Source organism: Eptatretus burgeri, chromosome 8, assembly GCF_056783735.1.
Source record: "Eptatretus burgeri isolate ZD-2024b chromosome 8, Ebu_testis_v1, whole genome shotgun sequence".
Lineage (NCBI taxonomy): Eukaryota > Metazoa > Chordata > Myxini > Myxiniformes > Myxinidae > Eptatretus > Eptatretus burgeri.
In genome coordinates this window covers 80,155,653-80,175,322 of record NC_140968.1, presented here as the reverse complement: position 1 = coordinate 80,175,322, position 19,670 = coordinate 80,155,653, and the positions used below count along the sequence as shown (strand labels likewise).

Below are 19,670 nucleotides of genomic sequence, written 5' to 3'. Positions count from 1 at the left end.
AAAGAAGAGTATCAAAAAATGAACACAATAAGAAGAGTATCGAAAAATGAACACAATAAGAAGTTATAAAAATCATTTATACGAGCCGAAACTCCGTCACAGACAGATTCCGTTCCATGAGCCCAATATGACAACCAGTGGCGTCTCTTGTAAGAGCCAGATCCCAGTCGATGTACTCCATGGCCTCACCTAATGAGGCCTACAAAACATCCTTGTACACAACATTTTTGGTGTACACTACTCCTTGTGAAGAGGTCCCCTGATTCGTGCACGTGTCGACTTTGACTTGCAAACACCGTGTCAAAACTTCTCAGGTCACAGTACCGAGAAAAACGTGACGCGACTGACGTGACGTAGGAGGAGCACAAAATTGGTCCTTCAGTATTAATATATAGATGCTTCAGTCTTCAGTATTAATAAATAGATGCTTCAGAGTTGAAGGTTAACTGTTGCCACTATGTGCGATGCACTCTTACAGGTACGAAGTTTCTTTCAGTCCAGGTCACAGTACCGAGAAAAACGTGACACGACTGCTAGGAGGAGCACAAAATTGGTCCTTCAGTATTAATATATAGATTTTCTTTTTCTTTGTCTACAATCATGTTATTTAAGTCTTTACTGTTCTTTACAAAAACACCGCAAGTTGCATCACATAACTGGCCAAGATATACGTAATTCTATATTCCACTTTTAACGAGTTTTGTGTCTTTCGGTATAACAATAAACAGTTAATATACCTTGTTCAACTTATTTGTTTTTTCATTTGTTTCAGAATATTTGCTTCTTCAGCTTTTTAAACAAAAATATTGAACTGTTTACAAACAAACCTTCTAAAATGCACAGAATCATGAAGCATATCAACACAAGAACTGGGAATGTAGTGAGGAAGGTGTTATAAATTTTTAATACTATTGCAACAGGTAACTCATGGCCCGAGTTTGAAATATCCTGAATCGAGGTGAATAAAATGTATTGGTTGGAGGGACAGAAAAAAATATGCATTTGATTTCTGGGGTGATAATAAAAAGTCAGTAACATGATATGAAAGACAAAACTGCTTGTGATACTGCCCATTACAATAATCTGGTTTGCCGTTCTAAGGAAAATACCCTTTTACTGGTGCAAGAGATAACTTGAAAGCATCCTGCGATTATTTCTTTATACATGCATTTCGCACACTTTTTCCAGGTCAATCTCCATGCGGTGGTTCATGTGCAACAGGGTGAGACCTGAAAGTTGATTTCACCCATCCTGTTGTGCAGAAAGGTCTTGATCCTCCATAGGATCATAGGATCCATAGGCATGAAAATGAATACTCAATCTCATAACTAGTAACAGGTAGAGTGCATCCTATCTGGCTAAAAGTTCTGATGTTGGGAAATATGTCCTCGTTGAGTCAGATCGAGTGCACACCGATTACAGTTTTTCCATTCCAAAACGATGCTATTATATCACCTCTGCCCTTTGTGATAGTGGATGTGGCAAAGTCGTACAGCCAGAACATCAGCCCATATCAAGAACCTGTTTGACTTCACTTTTTTTATTGCCTCTGGAAGAAGAGCGAGCATGTCAGCACCTCGCCTGCTTTCAGGATTGAATCGCTCTTTGAATTCTGCAGACAGTTGTTCACAAAATGGAATGACAATGCTTCACAAGGAATATTCCTTGGGAGATGCACTGTGTGAATTAGATTGATGGAGCTCTCTTGCTGAACGAAGAACCCATGGAGCACTGATGGAAGAATCAATGAGTGTAGCCAAACATGAGGCATCATCAAATCACACATTGTATTCTTCAACAATGTCCTGTCTCAGCAACTTTATTTTGCCAAATGTTTAATTAATCATGTTGTATGCTTGAAAGATGTCGAGACCTCGCTTCTGAAGTTTTGACACTATGGGTCTGACATTCTTCAGGCCATTCTTGGCAATGACAAAGACAATGATAGTTGCAAATGATGTGAGGCTTGTCAGAAGTCCCAACGCACTTACTCTTATTTCACTGTCCCAATCAACAGGCCATGTTCCATCCATCCTTGTGTGTATATATATATATATATATATATATATATATATATATATATATATATATATATACACACACATATATATATACATATATATATATATATACATATATATATATATATATACATACATATATATATATATATATATATATATATATATATATATATATACCTATATATATACCTATATATATATATATATATATATATATATATATATATATATATATATATATATATATATATATATATATATATATATATATATATATATATATATATATATATATATATATATATATATATATATATATATATATATACATATATATATATATATATATATATATATATATATATATATATATATATATACATATATATATATATATACATATATATATACATATATATATATATATATATATACATATATATATATATATACATATATATATATATATATATATATATATATATATATACATACATATATATATATATATATATATACATATATATATATATATATATATATATGTACATATATACATACATACATACATATATATATATATATATATATATATATATACATACATACATATATATATATATATATATATATATATACATATACATACATACATATATATATATATATATATATATATATATATACATATACATACATACATATATATATATATATATATATATATATATATATATGTATATATATATATTTTTTTTTATCCAGATGGATTTAGCATGGTCCTCAGACATTCAAATGAATTCAAACATTTTGTAAAACGTTTCATAGTTTGTATGCCATTCCACCCATCTGGTCGTGCACATGCCAACCAACATTTGCTTGCTCATCTCTGGTGCCATGTGGTCTTGAGTTATTTCCAGAAACCGCTGTCTTTTGGGGGAACTGTTGAAGAAATGGAACACAGCATTCAGTGTCTAAAATGTGTCTGATGGCAGGGAGTTTACAGGCACTATCAACGCTTAGATTGAGCATGTAACTGTTACAATGAAAATACAAGGCATGAGGAGAATTTTGCTTTATCTTGACTTGAACACTAACTTTTTCTGAGGACATGTAAGATGCACCATCATAGCTTTGACCACGAGCTTTTCCAATTTCAACAATGTATTTTTATGCTGTTCATAATAGCCTGTGCTTTGGTTTCTTCAGTAGTCCTCTCCAGGTAAACAAAGTTGAAAAAAAAAAAGCTCCTTGATCTTGCAGTTATCCAGCATTTGGAGGCACAGTGATATTGCTCGGTTGCCATTTGCATCTGTAACTTCATTGGCCATGATAGAGAAGAAGGCATGATGGTCTTGCAAGCTTCAAACATTTTCTTTTCGAATGGAGTCTGCCAGTACATCAATTACTTCATTTTGGACAGTTTTTGAAGTCAACTGTGCATTTTCTTTCCAGTTTCCATGTGCTCTCTCAGAAGTATGTCATACCTAGCCATAATCTCAAAAATTGCAACAAAGTTACCTTTATTTGATGTTTGGCTTGTCCAGTCATCCCTGTGGCCATGAAGTGGGAGAATTTGTTTACCACACAGGACAACTGCTTCTACAATACCCTTTCCACAAAAAGTGCACCAAATGTGTACAGAAATGTATCTAGAAAGTGGAGATTTGGTTGATAAAGGTCTTTGTTTGCCTTATTTATCAAGTACAACAGGGATCTTTCAGGAAGTTCTTGATGCTGCAGCAGTATCAAACCCACCTGCATGGAGTTTTTTTGATACTGAAGGTTCTGGTAAGACTCCAATATTCTATCCTTTCCTGTTGCTTTGACAAGATTTACAAAGTGTTTTATGACTCGTACACTGGCATACTTGCGTTTGTCTTTTGTTGATGAAAAAAGGAAACAGAACTTACAAAGGCCGCCAGTATCAGCAGAGCTGTAAACTAACCAACCATAAATCTGCAGCCAAAAGTGTTGAAAAATAAATAGTTTAGCCTGTTTGAGCATGCCACGCATGACATTCTGGGCGATGAACGTTTGAAAGTTCTTTCCAGGAGAAAAATGGTCTGAGATGTACTTAGCTTTTCAAAGTTAGTAAGGTTGTCCCACAACACATCACCTTTCAAAATGACACCAACATTATAGTGAACAACTGATGGATGATTGCTTCCTTCTCGTTTGTCTGTTCCTCGTTAGATGACTCTCAGATCGTGGTGGTCTCCTTGGGGTTTGTCTGTCCCTGGTTGGTTGACTCTGGCTTCTTGGTTGCTGCCCTCTGGTTTGTCTGTCCCAGGATGACTGACTCCTGGATCTTGGTGGTCTCTTGTGGTTAGTTTGTCCATGGATGTTGGTGGCCTCCTTGTAGCGTGTCTGTCCCTGATTGTTTGATTTGGGGATGTTGGTGGCCTCCTTGTAGCGTGTCTGTCCCTGATTGTTTGATTTGGGGATGTTGGTGTCCTGGTTTGTCTACCCATGGTTGGTAGACTTCAGGATCTTGGTTCTTGAGTACTATTTGATCCTGGTTCAAAGTGTCCAGATCTGGTATACAAATGGTTTAGATGAAAATCATTATGGAGCTCGGAATTCAATTTTGTGAACAAAACAACATAGGACTCCAAGTTACGCCAGCCAGAAACCATAAGATTAATACTTTCAGATTGACCAGCTTTTGTACGTTATCTTTTTGTTCTTCCTTCTTCCTTCTTATGAACCCATTAACGTGCCTATATTGTGTGCAAAAGGCCTTCTGCAAGAATTAATGAACCTGGTTATTATACTTTCATTTATTGAGTCACTGCTGGTTCTTGCTCATTTAATAAAGCCAAACTCCCAAAGAGAATCCTCTTTAAGCCTTTTCCTGCACTTGTGTCACATACTATTGAGTAAGAGATGCTCAAAAACAATACTAACAACATTAATATAGAAATATGCCATAGACGATATTATTCAAGCCTCCAACCTCCGACACTCTGAGCCTCCAACCAAGCCCAAAGCTTCATCTGTTCTTCAGCGCCATGATGAAACATGGCATGGCAGTGCAAAGGGTAGTAAAAAAAATTCCGGCAATGAGTACAATGATGAGTTTTCAAGTCATTCCTTCAAGCAATTCATGTGTACAAAAGTTAAACAAACACACCACCTCAAAACAAACCCACAAACAGACACATTAAACAAGGAGAAAGAGACAAAATGCTCTAGCCCTCGTGGTTTTAGTAAGAAACAAGGAGGATTTTGACACTGTAAAAGAACGCGAAGTGGAATTGGTTGTTGTTTGGAGACAACCTCTGCAAAATGAGCTTCTCAAGATACCTGTATTTAAATTTCTGAGATAAAGATCATGGGATGGGGGGGAATGAGTTGTTGGAAGGCACGGAGAAAGGTTGTGCTGAAGGAACTGAAGGATGGATGATGGACGACCCACTGGTGAGAAACAGGTTTGCAAAAATATGCTTTGTGAAGAGGAAGAAGAAGTAGAAGAAGAAGTAGAAGAAGAAGTAGAAGAAGTAGAAGTAGAAGAAGTAGAAGTAGAAGAAGTAGAAGTAGAAGAAGTAGAAGTAGAAGAAGTAGAAGTACAAGAAGTAGAAGTAGAAGAAGTAGAAGTAGAAGAAGTAGAAGTAGAAGAAGTAAAAGAAGTAGAAGAAGTAGAAGTAGAAGAAGTAGAAGTAGAAGAAGTAGAAGAAGTAGAAGAAGTAGAAATAGAAGTAGAAATAGAAGAAGTAGAAGTAGAAGAAGTAGAAGAAGTAGAAGTAGAAGAAGTAGAAGTAGAAGAAGTAGAAGAAGTAGAAGTAGAAGAAGAAGTAGAAGTAGAAGTAGTAGAAGAAGAAGTAGAAGAAGTAGAAGAAGTAAAAGAAGTAGAAGTAGAAGAAGTAGAAGAAGTAGAAGAAGTAGAAGAAGTAGAAGAAGTAGAAGTAGAAGAAGTAGAAGTAGAAGTGGAAGAGTAGAAGTAGAAGTAGAAGTAGAAGTAGAAGAAGTAGAAGAAGTAGAAGAAGTAGAAGTAGAAGAAGTAGAAGAAGTAGAAGTAGAAGTAGAAGAAGTAGAAGTAGAAGAAGTAGAAGTAGAAGTGGAAGAAGTAGAAGAAGTAGAAGTAGAAGTAGAAGAAGTAGAAGTAGAAGAAGTAAAAGAAGTAGAAGAAGTAGAAGTAGAAGAAGTAGAAGTAGAAGAAGTAGAAGAAGTAGAAGAAGTAGAAATAGAAGTAGAAATAGAAGAAGAAGAAGTAGAAGAAGTAGAAGTAGAAGAAGTAGAAGTAGAAGAAGTAGAAGAAGTAGAAGTAGAAGAAGAAGTAGAAGTAGAAGTAGTAGAAGAAGAAGTAGAAGAAGTAGAAGAAGTAAAAGAAGTAGAAGTAGAAGAAGTAGAAGAAGTAGAAGAAGTAGAAGTAGAAGTAGAAGAAGTAGAAGTAGAAGAAGTAGAAGTAGAAGTGGAAGAAGTAGAAGAAGTAGAAGTAGAAGAAGTAGAAGTAGAAGAAGTAGAAGAAGTAGAAGAAGTAGAAGTAGAAGAAGTAGAAGAAGTAGAAGTAGAAGTAGAAGTAGAAGAAGTAGAAGAAGTAGAAGTAGAAGTGGAAGAAGTAGAAGATGTAGAAGTAGAAGTAGAAGTAGAAGAAGTAGAAGTAGAAGTGGAAGAAGTAGAAGATGTAGAAGTAGAAGTAGAAGTAGAAGTAGAAGTAGAAGTAGAAGAAGTAGAAGAAGTAGAAGTAGAAGAAGTAGAAGAAGTAGAAGTAGAAGAAGTAGAAGAAGTAGAAGAAGTAGAAGTAGAAGAAGTAGAAGAAGTAGAAGAAGTAGAAGTAGAAGTAGAAGAAGTAGAAGTAGAAGAAGCAGAAGAAGTAGAAGATGTAGAAGTAGAAGAAGTAGAAGTAGAAGAAGTAGAAGTAGAAGAAGTAGAAGTACAAGAAGTAGAAGTAGAAGAAGTAGAAGTAGAAGAAGTAGAAGTAGAAGAAGTAGAAGAAGTAGAAGAAGTAGAAGTAGAAGAAGTAGAAGAAGTAGAAGTAGAAGTAGAAGAAGTAGAAGTAGAAGAAGTAGAAGTAGAAGTGGAAGAAGTAGAAGTAGAAGAAGTAGAAGAAGTAGAAGTAGAAGAAGTAGAAGAAGTAGAAGAAGTAGAAGTAGAAGTAGAAGAAGTAGAAGTAGAAGAAGTAGAAGTAGAAGTGGAAGAAGTAGAAGAAGTAGAAGTAGAAGTAGAAGTAGAAGAAGTAGAAGAAGTAGAAGAAGTAGAAGTAGAAGAAGTAGAAGAAGTAGAAGTAGAAGTAGAAGAAGTAGAAGTAGAAGAAGTAGAAGTAGAAGTGGAAGAAGTAGAAGAAGTAGAAGTAGAAGTAGAAGAAGTAGAAGTAGAAGAAGTAAAAGAAGTAGAAGAAGTAGAAGTAGAAGAAGTAGAAGTAGAAGAAGTAGAAGAAGTAGAAGAAGTAGAAATAGAAGTAGAAATAGAAGAAGTAGAAGTAGAAGAAGTAGAAGAAGTAGAAGTAGAAGAAGTAGAAGTAGAAGAAGTAGAAGAAGTAGAAGTAGAAGAAGAAGTAGAAGTAGAAGTAGTAGAAGAAGAAGTAGAAGAAGTAGAAGAAGTAAAAGAAGTAGAAGTAGAAGAAGTAGAAGAAGTAGAAGAAGTAGAAGTAGAAGTAGAAGAAGTAGAAGTAGAAGAAGTAGAAGTAGAAGTGGAAGAAGTAGAAGAAGTAGAAGTAGAAGTAGAAGTAGAAGAAGTAGAAGAAGTAGAAGAAGTAGAAGTAGAAGAAGTAGAAGAAGTAGAAGTAGAAGTAGAAGAAGTAGAAGTAGAAGAAGTAGAAGTAGAAGTGGAAGAAGTAGAAGAAGTAGAAGTAGAAGTAGAAGAAGTAGAAGTAGAAGAAGTAGAAGTAGAAGAAGTAGAAGTAGAAGATGTAGAAGTAGAAGTAGAAGTAGAAGTAGAAGTAGAAGTAGAAGTAGAAGAAGTAGAAGAAGTAGAAGTAGAAGAAGTAGAAGAAGTAGAAGTAGAAGAAGTAGAAGAAGTAGAAGAAGTAGAAGTAGAAGTAGAAGAAGTAGAAGTAGAAGAAGCAGAAGAAGTAGAAGAAGTAGAAGAAGTAGAAGTAGAAGAAGCAGAAGAAGTAGAAGATGTAGAAGTAGAAGAAGTAGAAGTAGAAGAAGTAGAAGTAGAAGAAGTAGAAGTACAAGAAGTAGAAGTAGAAGAAGTAGAAGTAGAAGAAGTAGAAGTAGAAGAAGTAGAAGAAGTAGAAGAAGTAGAAGTAGAAGAAGTAGAAGAAGTAGAAGTAGAAGTAGAAGAAGTAGAAGTAGAAGAAGTAGAAGTAGAAGTGGAAGAAGTAGAAGTAGAAGAAGTAGAAGAAGTAGAAGTAGAAGAAGTAGAAGAAGTAGAAGAAGTAGAAGAAGTAGAAGTAGAAGAAGTAGAAGTAGAAGAAGCAGAAGAAGTAGAAGAAGTAGAAGAAGTAGAAGTAGAAGAAGCAGAAGAAGTAGAAGATGTAGAAGTAGAAGTAGAAGAAGTAGAAGTAGAAGAAGTAGAAGTAGAAGAAGTAGAAGTAGAAGAAGTAGAAGAAGTAGAAGAAGTAGAAGTAGAAGAAGTAGAAGTAGAAGAAGTAGAAGAAGTAGAAGTAGAAGAAGAAGTAGAAGTAGAAGTAGAAGAAGTAGAAGTAGAAGAAGTAGAAGTAGAAGTGGAAGAAGTAGAAGAAGTAGAAGTAGAAGTAGAAGTAGAAGAAGTAGAAGTAGAAGAAGTAGAAGTAGAAGAAGTAGAAGTAGAAGAAGTAGAAGTAGAAGAAGTAGAAGTAGAAGAAGTAGAAGAAGTAGAAGTAGAAGTAGAAGAAGTAGAAGTAGAAGTGGAAGAAGTAGAAGAAGTAGAAGTAGAAGAAGTAGAAGAAGTAGAAGTAGAAGAAGTAGAAGAAGTAGAAGAAGTAGAAGTAGAAGTGGAAGAAGTAGAAGAAGTAGAAGTAGAAGTAGAAGAAGTAGAAGTAGAAGAAGTAGAAGTAGAAGAAGTAGAAGTAGAAGATGTAGAAGTAGAAGTAGAAGTAGAAGTAGAAGTAGAAGTAGAAGTAGAAGAAGTAGAAGAAGTAGAAGTAGAAGAAGTAGAAGAAGTAGAAGTAGAAGAAGTAGAAGAAGTAGAAGAAGTAGAAGTAGAAGTAGAAGAAGTAGAAGTAGAAGAAGCAGAAGAAGTAGAAGAAGTAGAAGAAGTAGAAGTAGAAGAAGCAGAAGAAGTAGAAGATGTAGAAGTAGAAGTAGAAGAAGTAGAAGTAGAAGAAGTAGAAGTAGAAGAAGTAGAAGTAGAAGAAGTAGAAGTAGAAGAAGTAGAAGTAGAAGAAGTAGAAGAAGTAGAAGAAGTAGAAGTAGAAGAAGTAGAAGAAGTAGAAGTAGAAGTAGAAGAAGTAGAAGTAGAAGAAGTAGAAGTAGAAGTGGAAGAAGTAGAAGTAGAAGAAGTAGAAGAAGTAGAAGTAGAAGAAGTAGAAGAAGTAGAAGAAGTAGAAGAAGTAGAAGTAGAAGAAGTAGAAGTAGAAGAAGCAGAAGAAGTAGAAGAAGTAGAAGAAGTAGAAGTAGAAGAAGCAGAAGAAGTAGAAGATGTAGAAGTAGAAGTAGAAGAAGTAGAAGTAGAAGAAGTAGAAGTAGAAGAAGTAGAAGTAGAAGAAGTAGAAGTAGAAGAAGTAGAAGAAGTAGAAGAAGTAGAAGTAGAAGAAGTAGAAGTAGAAGAAGTAGAAGAAGTAGAAGTAGAAGAAGAAGTAGAAGTAGAAGTAGAAGAAGTAGAAGTAGAAGAAGTAGAAGTAGAAGTGGAAGAAGTAGAAGAAGTAGAAGTAGAAGTAGAAGTAGAAGAAGTAGAAGTAGAAGAAGTAGAAGTAGAAGAAGTAGAAGTAGAAGAAGTAGAAGTAGAAGAAGTAGAAGTAGAAGAAGTAGAAGAAGTAGAAGTAGAAGTAGAAGAAGTAGAAGTAGAAGTGGAAGAAGTAGAAGAAGTAGAAGTAGAAGAAGTAGAAGTAGAAGTGGAAGAAGTAGAAGAAGTAGAAGTAGAAGTAGAAGTAGAAGAAGTAGAAGTAGAAGAAGTAGAAGTAGAAGAAGTAGAAGTAGAAGAAGTAGAAGTAGAAGTGGAAGAAGTAGAAGTAGAAGAAGTAGAAGAAGTAGAAATAGAAGTAGAAATAGAAGTAGAAGTAGAAGAAGTAGAAGAAGTAGAAGTAGAAGAAGTAAAAGAAGTAGAAGAAGTAGAAGTAGAAGAAGTAGAAGTAGAAGTAGAAGAAGTAGAAGAAGAAGAAATAGAAGTAGAAGTAGAAGAAGTAGAAGAAGCAGAAGAAGTAGAAGAAGTAGAAGAAGTAGAAGTAGAAGAAGTAGAAGAAGTAGAAGAAGTAGAAGTAGAAGAAGTAGAAGTAGAAGAAGTAGAAGTAGAAGAAGTAGAAGAAGTAGAAGTAGAAGAAGAAGTAGAAGTAGAAGTAGAAGAAGTAGAAGTAGAAGAAGTAGAAGTAGAAGTGGAAGAAGTAGAAGAAGTAGAAGTAGAAGTAGAAGTAGAAGAAGTAGAAGTAGAAGAAGTAGAAGTAGAAGAAGTAGAAGTAGAAGAAGTAGAAGAAGTAGAAGTGAGAGTAGAAGTAGAAGAGTGAAGAAGTAGAAGAAGTGGAAGAAGTAGAAGAAGTAGAAGTAGAAGAAGTAGAAGTAGAAGTGAAGTGAAGTAGAAGAAGTAGAAGAAGTAGAGAGTAGAAGTAGAAGAAGTAGAGTAGAAGAAGTGGAGAAGTGGAAGAAGTAGAAGTAGAAGAAGTAGAAGTAGAAGAAGTGGAAGAAGTAGAAGAAGTAGAAGTAGAAGAAGTAGAAGAGTAGAAGTGGAAGAAGTAGAAGTAGAAGAAGTAGAAAGTGAAGAAGTAGAAGTAGAAGAAGTGAAGTGGAAGAGTAGAAGTGGAAGAAGTAGAAGAAGTGAAGTGAAGAAGAAGTAGAAGTAGAAGTGGAAGAAGTAGAAGTGAAGAAGTGAAGTAGAAGTGGAAGAAGTGAAGAAGTAGAAGTAGAAGTAGGAAGTAGAAGAAGTAGAAGTGAAGAAGTAGAAGTAGAAGAAGTGAAGTAGAAGAAGTGAAGTGAAGAAGTAGAAGTAGAAGAAGTAGAAGAAGTAGAAGTAGAGTGAAGTAGAAGAAGTAGAAGTAGAAGTGGAAGAAGTAGAAGAAGTAGAAGTAGAAGAAGGAAGTAGTAGAAGAAGTAGAAGTAGAAGAAGTAGAAGTAGAAGTAGAAGAAGTAGAAGTAGAAGAAGTAGAAGTAGAAGTGGAAGAAGTAGAAGAAGTAGAAGTAGAAGTAGAAGTAGAAGAAGTAGAAGTAGAAGAAGTAGAAGTAGAAGAAGAAGTAGAAGTAGAAGTAGAAGAAGTAGAAGTAGAAGAAGTAGAAGTAGAAGTGGAAGAAGTAGAAGAAGTAGAAGTAGAAGTAGAAGTAGAAGAAGTAGAAGTAGAAGAAGTAGAAGTAGAAGAAGTAGAAGTAGAAGAAGTAGAAGTAGAAGAAGTAGAAGTAGAAGAAGTAGAAGAAGTAGAAGTAGAAGTAGAAGAAGTAGAAGTAGAAGTGGAAGAAGTAGAAGAAGTAGAAGTAGAAGAAGTAAGTAGTAGAAGAAGTAGAAGTAGAAGAAGTAGAAGTAGAAGTAGAAGAAGTAGAAGTAGAAGAAGTAGAAGTAGAAGAAGTAGAAGTAGAAGTGGAAGAAGTAGAAGAAGTAGAAGTAGAAGAAGTAGAAGTAGAAGAAGTAGAAGAAGTAGAAGAAGTAGAAGTAGAAGAGTAGAAGTGGAAGAGTGAGAGTGAAGAGAGTGGAAGTGGAAGAAGTAGAAGTGGAAGAGTGAAGTAGAAGAAGTGAAGAAGTGAAGAAGTAGAAGTGGAAGAAGTAGAAGTGAAGTGGAAGAAGTAGAAGTAGAAGTGAAGAGTGAAGTGAAGTGAAGAAGTGGAAGAGTGAAGTGGAGTAGAAGTGAAGAGTGAAGTGGAGAAGTGAGTAGAAGTGAAGTGAAGAGTGAAGTGGAAGTGAAGTGAAGTGAAGTAGAAGTGAGAGTGGAAGTGGAAGAAGTGAAGTGAAGTGGAAGAAGTGAAGAAGTGAAGTAGAAGTGAAGTGAAGAAGTAGAAGTGAAGTGGAAGAAGTGAAGAGTGAAGTAGAAGTGAAGAAGTAGAAGTGAAGTGAAGAAGTAGAAGTAGAAGAAGTAGAAGTAGAAGTAGAAGAAGTAGAAGTAGAAGAAGTAGAAGTGAAGAAGTAGAAGTAGAAGAGAAGTAGAAGTAGAAGAAGTAGAAGTAGAAGAAGTAGAAGTAGAAGTGGAAGAAGTAGAAGAAGTAGAAGTAGAAGAAGTCAGTAGAAGAAGTAGAAGTAGAAGAAGTAGAAGTAGAAGAAGTAGAAGTAGAAGAAGTAGAAGTGGAAGAAGTAGAAGTAGAAGAAGTAGAAGTGGAGTGGAAGAAGTAGAAGAAGTAGAAGTGAGTGGAGGTGGAGTAGAAGAGTGAAGAGTGGAAGAAGTAGAAGTGGAAGAGTAGAAGTAGAAGGTGAAGTAGAAGTGGAAGAGTAGAGTAGAGTGGAGAAGTGAGTGGAAGAGTGAAGTAGAAGAGTGAAGTGGAAGAAGTGAGAGTGAGTGGAAGTAGAAGTGAAGTGAAGTAGAAGAGTGAAGTGGAAGAGTGAAGTGAGAAGTGAAGTGAAGAAGTGAAGAGTGAGAGTGGAAGAGTGAAGTGAAGTAGAAGTGGAGAAGTGAGAGTGAAGTAGAAGAGTGAAGAAGTGAAGAAGTGAAGAAGTGAAGAAGTGAAGAGAGTGAAGAGAGTGAAGAGTAGAAGTGGAAGAAGTAGAAGTAGAAGAAGTAGAAGTGAAGAAGAGTGAAGTGAAGAAGTGAAGAAGTGAAGTGAAGAAAGAAGAAGTGAAGTGAAGAAGTGAAGTAGAAGTGAAGAAGTGAAGTGAAGAAGTGAAGTAGAAGAAGTGAAGTAGAGTGAAGAAGTGAAGAAGTAGAAGAGTGAAGTGAAGAAGTGAGAGTAGAAGTAGAAGAAGTAGAAGTAGAAGAAGTGAAGTGAAGTAGAAGTGAAGAAGTAGAAGTGGAAGAAGTAGAAGTAGAAGAAGTGAAGAAGTAGAAGTAGAAGTGAAGTAGAAGTAGAAGTAGAAGAAGTAGAAGAAGTAGAAAGTGAAGAAGTAGAAGTAGAAGTAGGTAGAAGTAGAAGAAGTAGAAGAAGTAGAAGTGAAGAGTGAAGTAGAAGAAGTAGAAGTAGAAGTAGAAGAAGTAGAAGAAGTAGAAATAGAAGTAGAAGTAGAAGAAGTAGAAGTAGAAGAAGAAGTAGAAGTAGAAGTAGTAGAAGAAGAAGTAGAAGAAGTAGAAGAAGTAGTAGAAGTAGAAGAAGTAGAAGAAGTAGAAGAAGTAGAAGAAGTAGAAGTAGAAGTAGAAGAAGTAGAAGTAGAAGAAGTAGAAGAAGTAGAAGTAGAAGAAGTAGAAGAAGTAGAAGTAGAAGATGTAGAAGAAGTAGAAGTAGAAGAAGTAGAAGTAGAAGTAGAAGTAGAAGAAGTAGAAGAGTAGAAGTAGAAGAAGTGAAGTAGAAGTGAAGAAGTGAAGTAGAAGTAGAAGATGTAGAAGAAGTAGAAGTAGAAGAAGTAGAAGTAGAAGTAGAAGTAGAAGTAGAAGTAGAAGTAGAAGTAGAAGTAGAAGTAGAAGTAGAAGTAGAAGTAGAAGTAGAAGTAGTAGAAGTAGAAGTAGAAGTAGAAGTAGAAGTAGAAGTAGAAGTAGAAGTAGAAGTAGAAGTAGAAGTAGAAGTAGAAGAAGTAGAAGTAGAAGAAGAAGAAGAAGAAGAAGAAGAAGTAGAAGTAGAAGAAGAAGAAGAAGAAGAAGAAGAAGAAGAAGAAGAAGAAGAAGAAGAAGAAGAAGAAGAAGAAGAAGAAGAAGAAGAAGAAGAAGAAGAAGAAGAAGAAGAAGAAGAAGAAGAAGAAGAAGAAGAAGAAGAAGAAGAGTAAAATATGGATGTTCATTAAAACTTGGAAAGTTCTTGGACATGTACTGTACATCCAGGTTAATTAGTCAATATTTTACCAGATCATAAAGGAAACATGCAGAGGGAGCAGAGAATAAATCAAAGATAATTAGCATGAACAACAGGGAGAAATGCAATTTTTACCTTCGCATTCTGTGAAAGGTTATGTTTTGGTCGCTGTGTATTTATTTATTTGTGAATATGTGTGTTTGTTTGTTATTCGCATAACTCAGAAAGTATTAAACCGAATTGCATGAAAATTGGTGGGATGATTCGTGATTATCCAAGGACGATTTGATTAGATTTTGGGAGCGATCGGGTCAAAGGTCAAGGTCAAGGTCATGATAAGGTCAAAAACAAACTTTTGAGCATAACTTCCTTCATAAGACAGCTATCGACATGCAACCAATGCCATATTGTTCCATGACGAAATACCTTTCGGGTACGTGGTGTCAGATTTGACGTGACGTCATCAGAAGTGCGTCAAAATGACGTCACAAGATGACATAAATTTTCAATTTTCGACCTCATCAGTTTTGATCATACCGTTTTGTAGGACTTACCTTAAGGACGCCACACACCAAATTTGACGTCGTTCGGACTGACCGTTATGACGTCATTGACGTTTGAACATAACGTTTTTCAATTGTGGCGAAAATGTCCTGATATTTTATATTCAAATATCTATGTAGTTTGTAAATGAAATTGTCCCAAATCCAGGCATTATGATCAGTACCAAAATATCTGCTTATTTATGAACAGGTTTTGCAAATTAACTCTATGGTCAAGGTCAAGGTCACACTCAAGGTCAAAATATACTTGTAGGCATAACTTCAGATCTAATAGAGCTATTGACATGAAACCAACGTTAAAATGTTCCATGAAATAAGAGCTTTCAGGATGGTAGTCCGCGATTGGTAGTGACGTCATTGGAAGTGCGTCAAAATGACGTCACAAGATGACGTCATTTTTAAACTTTCGTTTTTTTTCAGTGTTTATCATTCCTTTTTGTTGGACTGCCCTCAATGACATCTAACACCAAATTTGACGTCCATCGGACTGATGGTTGTGATGTCAAGGACGTTTTTAAATGACGTTTTTCAAATGTGCCCGGAAAAAAGTAGCGGCGGCGAAGGTATGCGCTCTACCGAGTGCCCGTTCTAGTTTTTTTTGTTTTCCACTCCAAACATCAGTGTGTTGGACCAGGAGAGGATTAACACAAGGCAGATTAAAGCAAGTCCAGACATTCGATTTTTCATTGGGCTTTGAAGAAGTTTGTGGGTCACGAATGAAACATCACCTGAGATTTGATCGACTCTTGCCCGTTTGTATCAAAATAGGTGTGGGTTTGGTCAAATTTTGTCATTTTGGTTGGCTGTGCATTTTAATAATTACAATGGATCATTCAAACCGCAAAAACCCTTATCTACACACACACACACACACACACACACACACACACACACACACACACACACACACACACACACACACACACACACACACACACACACACACACACGGTGTTGCCTGTGCACCATCCTGTCAGATGCTGCGAGCAACTTGAAATATGTTGTCAGATGCTCTCGTACGCACTGCTTTTCATATAAACATTCCTCAAAACCAGGTCCATTTGTCTACTTTACTCTGTTTTAGTGCTCACTCACCTCTGACCTAATAAAATTCTCATCAAAATGAAGCTTTAAAAATGCAATTGTAACATTTTCACAGACACATTACACTACAAACATTGCTTTGACTCAACAAAATACTCTGGTCACAAAATATTCAATGTTCATTCGTAGGGCGGCATGGAAAGGACATTTTCACAGCTAAGGTTTGTGTCGTGGATACGTAAAGACATTGTTCTGCCTCTGCACTCCTACATCAAAGTAGGTGTTTGTTTTTGCATCCCTTGCACATGGATATGCCATATTACATGTGAGATACATTAAGGAGCATCACACTGCTGGGTTTTGTCCATAGCTACAGAAGTAATGCATGGGAGTAAGAAACAGCAGAGAGGGATGAGTTCCCTTTAGAAATGATCACAGTGAAAATTTATGAATATAACCAGCGATATGGAGCAGCAGGATCAGGTTGCTAATATTAAATAAAAAAAGAAAGCATGAGGCAGAAATATTTTGGAGATACTTACTTGTAGGTTGCTTTTCAGGCACGCAGTTCCATTCACCATGGCTGTGGCATTTACAAAAGTAAGTGCGTTCCTGAACCTCAGAGCTCCAGCTCTCTCCCACCAGGTAAAAACGCTTAGAATCTGGATCCTGGCATTGCTCTGTTGGCATGCATAAACGTCATATAATTATACATAATTGTTGTTATCCCTTCAATACACGGTCACCCACAGATGCAAGCAAAACACAAATCTCTTCGTCAAGCTTCTATGCCCAGTGCACCAGTATAAATACTGTAAATAACAATAATAAAATGCATCACTTCAGGACCATTTACTCACTTAAACACTTTATGAACAAAATAGTTCTGTTCATATTTGGTATCCATTAACTTTTCACAACTACCTCGCTGTCCAAGCCACTCCAACACCGTCTTCTCTCAACGAGTGTGGCATTTTTGTCAAAAGCAGCCTCTATTTTCACTGTAGCATTATCCTCTTAAACAACTAACACCCACTTTAATTCCTTTGTCCTTCAAAATAATCTTTTTTTTGTTTTTTGCTGTGATCCTCAGCAGCCATCATGTCATATGGCGACAAAGAATGAGAAAGTTGGAAAGGTTTTCAGACATGCACCCTGGGAGATATGCAGTAAGAATGAACGAGTTTGATTAAAAAGTAAATGTCTGTTATCCAGAGAATGCAAGGAGCTACAGTGTCTTGCAAAACTGTGTGAAAGCCAGATGAGTCAATTGTGGCAATAAAACTGACAAATATGAATTGCATTAGGGTTTGGAAAACCCTAGGCATCCAAAGCTCTCTCTCGCCAGAAATCCAGTGATCAGAATCTACATATTCAAGAACAACACAGTTAGGCAATTATCATGGATGTTATTTTTTTCCAGTCTAGTTCATCAGCCTTTCTGCCTTCCAAACTTTACTTCTATTGAAGAGGGATTCATGAAGGGTAGTATTCGTGTGGACTAAGTACCTAGACCATCACAAGTCCACAGCCGATGACCTTGGCCGAGGCAAGTACAGTTCAACATGTGCCCAGATTGGTGACGGTGTTGGAACTTCTCCCCTGAAGAGTAAAATATTCCATGCACAGCACAATCATCTGTTGGACAAACAGAAAACAACATCATGTGTTACATCTGGCAACACTTTTAGCTTCAATGGAAGCAAGGAATTGAGGCAAAAAAAACAAAAAACAGTTATACACTGAAGAGAAGACAAAGTTTTTAAAAAAAACGCTGATATTGTTTCACACTGCGAGGTTATGGATAGCCCAGGGCATCGTGGTGGTGTGTCACTGATTTTACACTCATTGTTGTCAGAAAAAATATGAAGTGACGAGTATAAAAGCCATTCCAAAATGATGGGTTGCAGTTGTCTTATTCAAAATAATCAAGGAGACTGGAAGGTATGATATTTTGTCGCAAAAGGTTTAATTTTAAAACACTACATGTACAAATGTGAGCCTATTATCTTTATCTTCTGGGACGTTTCATTTTGACGGTACAGCCTTGTGAGTGTGCCAAGTCTGAAGCCTCTGCCTCGCGTCAGGTGTACTTATATCTTCTTTATTTATTAGACATCCTACTGATGTAAATGAACACTCATTTTACTCTTGCACATTGCATATGATGTGCAGTGAATTTCACCTTCCTGTGTCTTGTATTTATTGTTATTTTTTCTAAACACTTCTGTACACCACCCTTGAGGCCCAGTTGCAAGTCACCAATCTACATTTCCAATAAAAGAGACGTAATTACTCTTTTATGACAAATGTTTTTCGAGTTTCTTTTATCCTGAAAAATAGACTGCAGTGAACACACAGTTGTGTTTAAAGATTGGTCTTATATTAACACAACTAAAGCCAAATATGTATGGCAGCTTGTTTGTTGCATTACAGAAAAATAAATCAGCTATTTAAATGAATTATTTACTTATCTGTATGAACATAACTTTTTTTTATGCAAACTAAATCTCGGTTCGTGCAAGAGCAATGTGACAGAGGAAAGATCATTAGCATACCAACACTGGGTGGATGGGGGAAATCTTTTAGATTCTGATGTACCATACTCTGTTATAGAGCGTCGGTGCTGCAAAAACAGGTTCTTGGCAAGGGTCATGCTGGGTGTTTTGCCATTTGCCTTCCCAGCAGTCGTTAGGGCAGGAATTTGTAATTTATTTTGTGTGGCGGCGATAGCTTGTCTACTCCACGAAGGACACCATGATAGCTTTCACATCCATCAACTAATGCCGGCAGACAGGACGCACAGTTTAACATCCATCCAAGGAACAGCACACACATTGATGAATCACCCTGCCTGTGAAACACCAGGACGACATTCGAACCCAGGCTATACAGCTTGGAGCTGAGTGTGCTCTCGGTCATCCTCCAGCATCCTGGTGAGGGAATAGCTGCACACAAGTAAGTAGCTTGCTCTCAGTTTCCTATTGTCTCACTTTTCGTCTTACTCCACCTATCCTCTGTTCCCTCCATTCATCCGCAGCTCACCGGGTGGTACGCATTCTTCCAGAAGTCCACACCTGGTTTCCATGCCCAAGTCTGAACTGGATGCTCACCGATATGCCTTCACCTCTATATTTTCCTATCAGTGAACTGATCCCCCATGTCTGTGGCATTTTCTTTTCCCTCCAAACGTTCAAGCATGCTGTACATCATCACCTCATGTTATATTTCATACCTACCTCTCTTCCTCCTTTTCTCTTACTCTTGCTGACACCCCTGCCCTCCCCCTCTTCTATTCATTTATTCATTCATTCATTTGCCTGATTAAATTCCTGACACTCAACTATTCATTTGTTTTCTGTCTATGCATTTTTGTCTGCTTATTCTCTCCCCTTTACTCTCTGTCAATCTGTAAACATATGACCCTCTGTCATTTAGCTCCTTTACAAGCCTAGACTTCTGCATAAAAATCAGGTGGATCAACAAATGGAAAAAGAAGACAGGAGAGAAATCATGAAAGATAGTAACCAGCATGTACGATGGGTGAGGGCAGTGAGAGTTAACAGGGTTAGGTAATATCAGAGTAGGAATGGAAGGTGATATTAGATGTCACTGCTGTCTTGAAGCCCTGCAGGGAAGAGGGGATTTGAAATGAATGTATGAATGAGGTGGTTTTACAGGTGTGAGAAATTACACACAAAAGAGTGAAGATCAGTGGTAATGTGGATTTGGAAGGCTTAACAAGGTGAGGGCTTACTGGAAGGATATGTGTACCATGGGGAAGAAGGGGGGATGGAAGGATTGAAAGAGCAAGAGGAACAAGGCCATACATAAGAGAGGAAGTATAAACACAACACAGCTCGACTATTAACCGATGTGATGACAGAGAAACTGGACCAGTATCTCTCCTTATTCAAAGGAAATGCCAATGATATTGAAAACCTTAATTCCACATCATACAGTGAGATAGAGGAAGAGTTGCAAAGCACGGTACCCACTCATATGAAAGAGCAGTACTCCAGTGAACTACAGCAAAGGGCCTTGTACGCAGTGAAAAGTTTAGACTTTCCATGATGGTGGGCACTTGGCACAAGCAAGCAGCTGACTTTGAAAGTTAGCTTTGATATATGAGGGTCATCCCAAAGGTTCTGTCACCACACTTAGAATTC

The 19,670-nt window shown here is 36.5% G+C and overlaps 1 protein-coding gene across 3 annotated transcripts in view; it reads right to left on the bottom strand.

Annotated features, from left to right (window-relative positions):
• LOC147022143 (fibronectin-like) overlaps positions 1 to 19,670 on the bottom strand; it is a 332,507-nt gene that overhangs the window by 262,138 nt on the left and 50,699 nt on the right. For all 3 annotated transcript variants that reach the window (XR_015061076.1, XM_085892763.1, XM_085892764.1), the window contains exons 9-10: positions 17,011 to 17,139; positions 16,044 to 16,181 (exon numbers count right to left, since the gene is read on the bottom strand). Coding sequence is in view for 2 of the 3 variants with exons in the window: in XM_085892763.1 (XP_085748889.1) it covers positions 16,044 to 16,181; positions 17,011 to 17,139 (267 nt within the window). In the remaining variant the exon portion in view is untranslated. The remainder of the gene's footprint in view (positions 1 to 16,043; positions 16,182 to 17,010; positions 17,140 to 19,670) is intronic.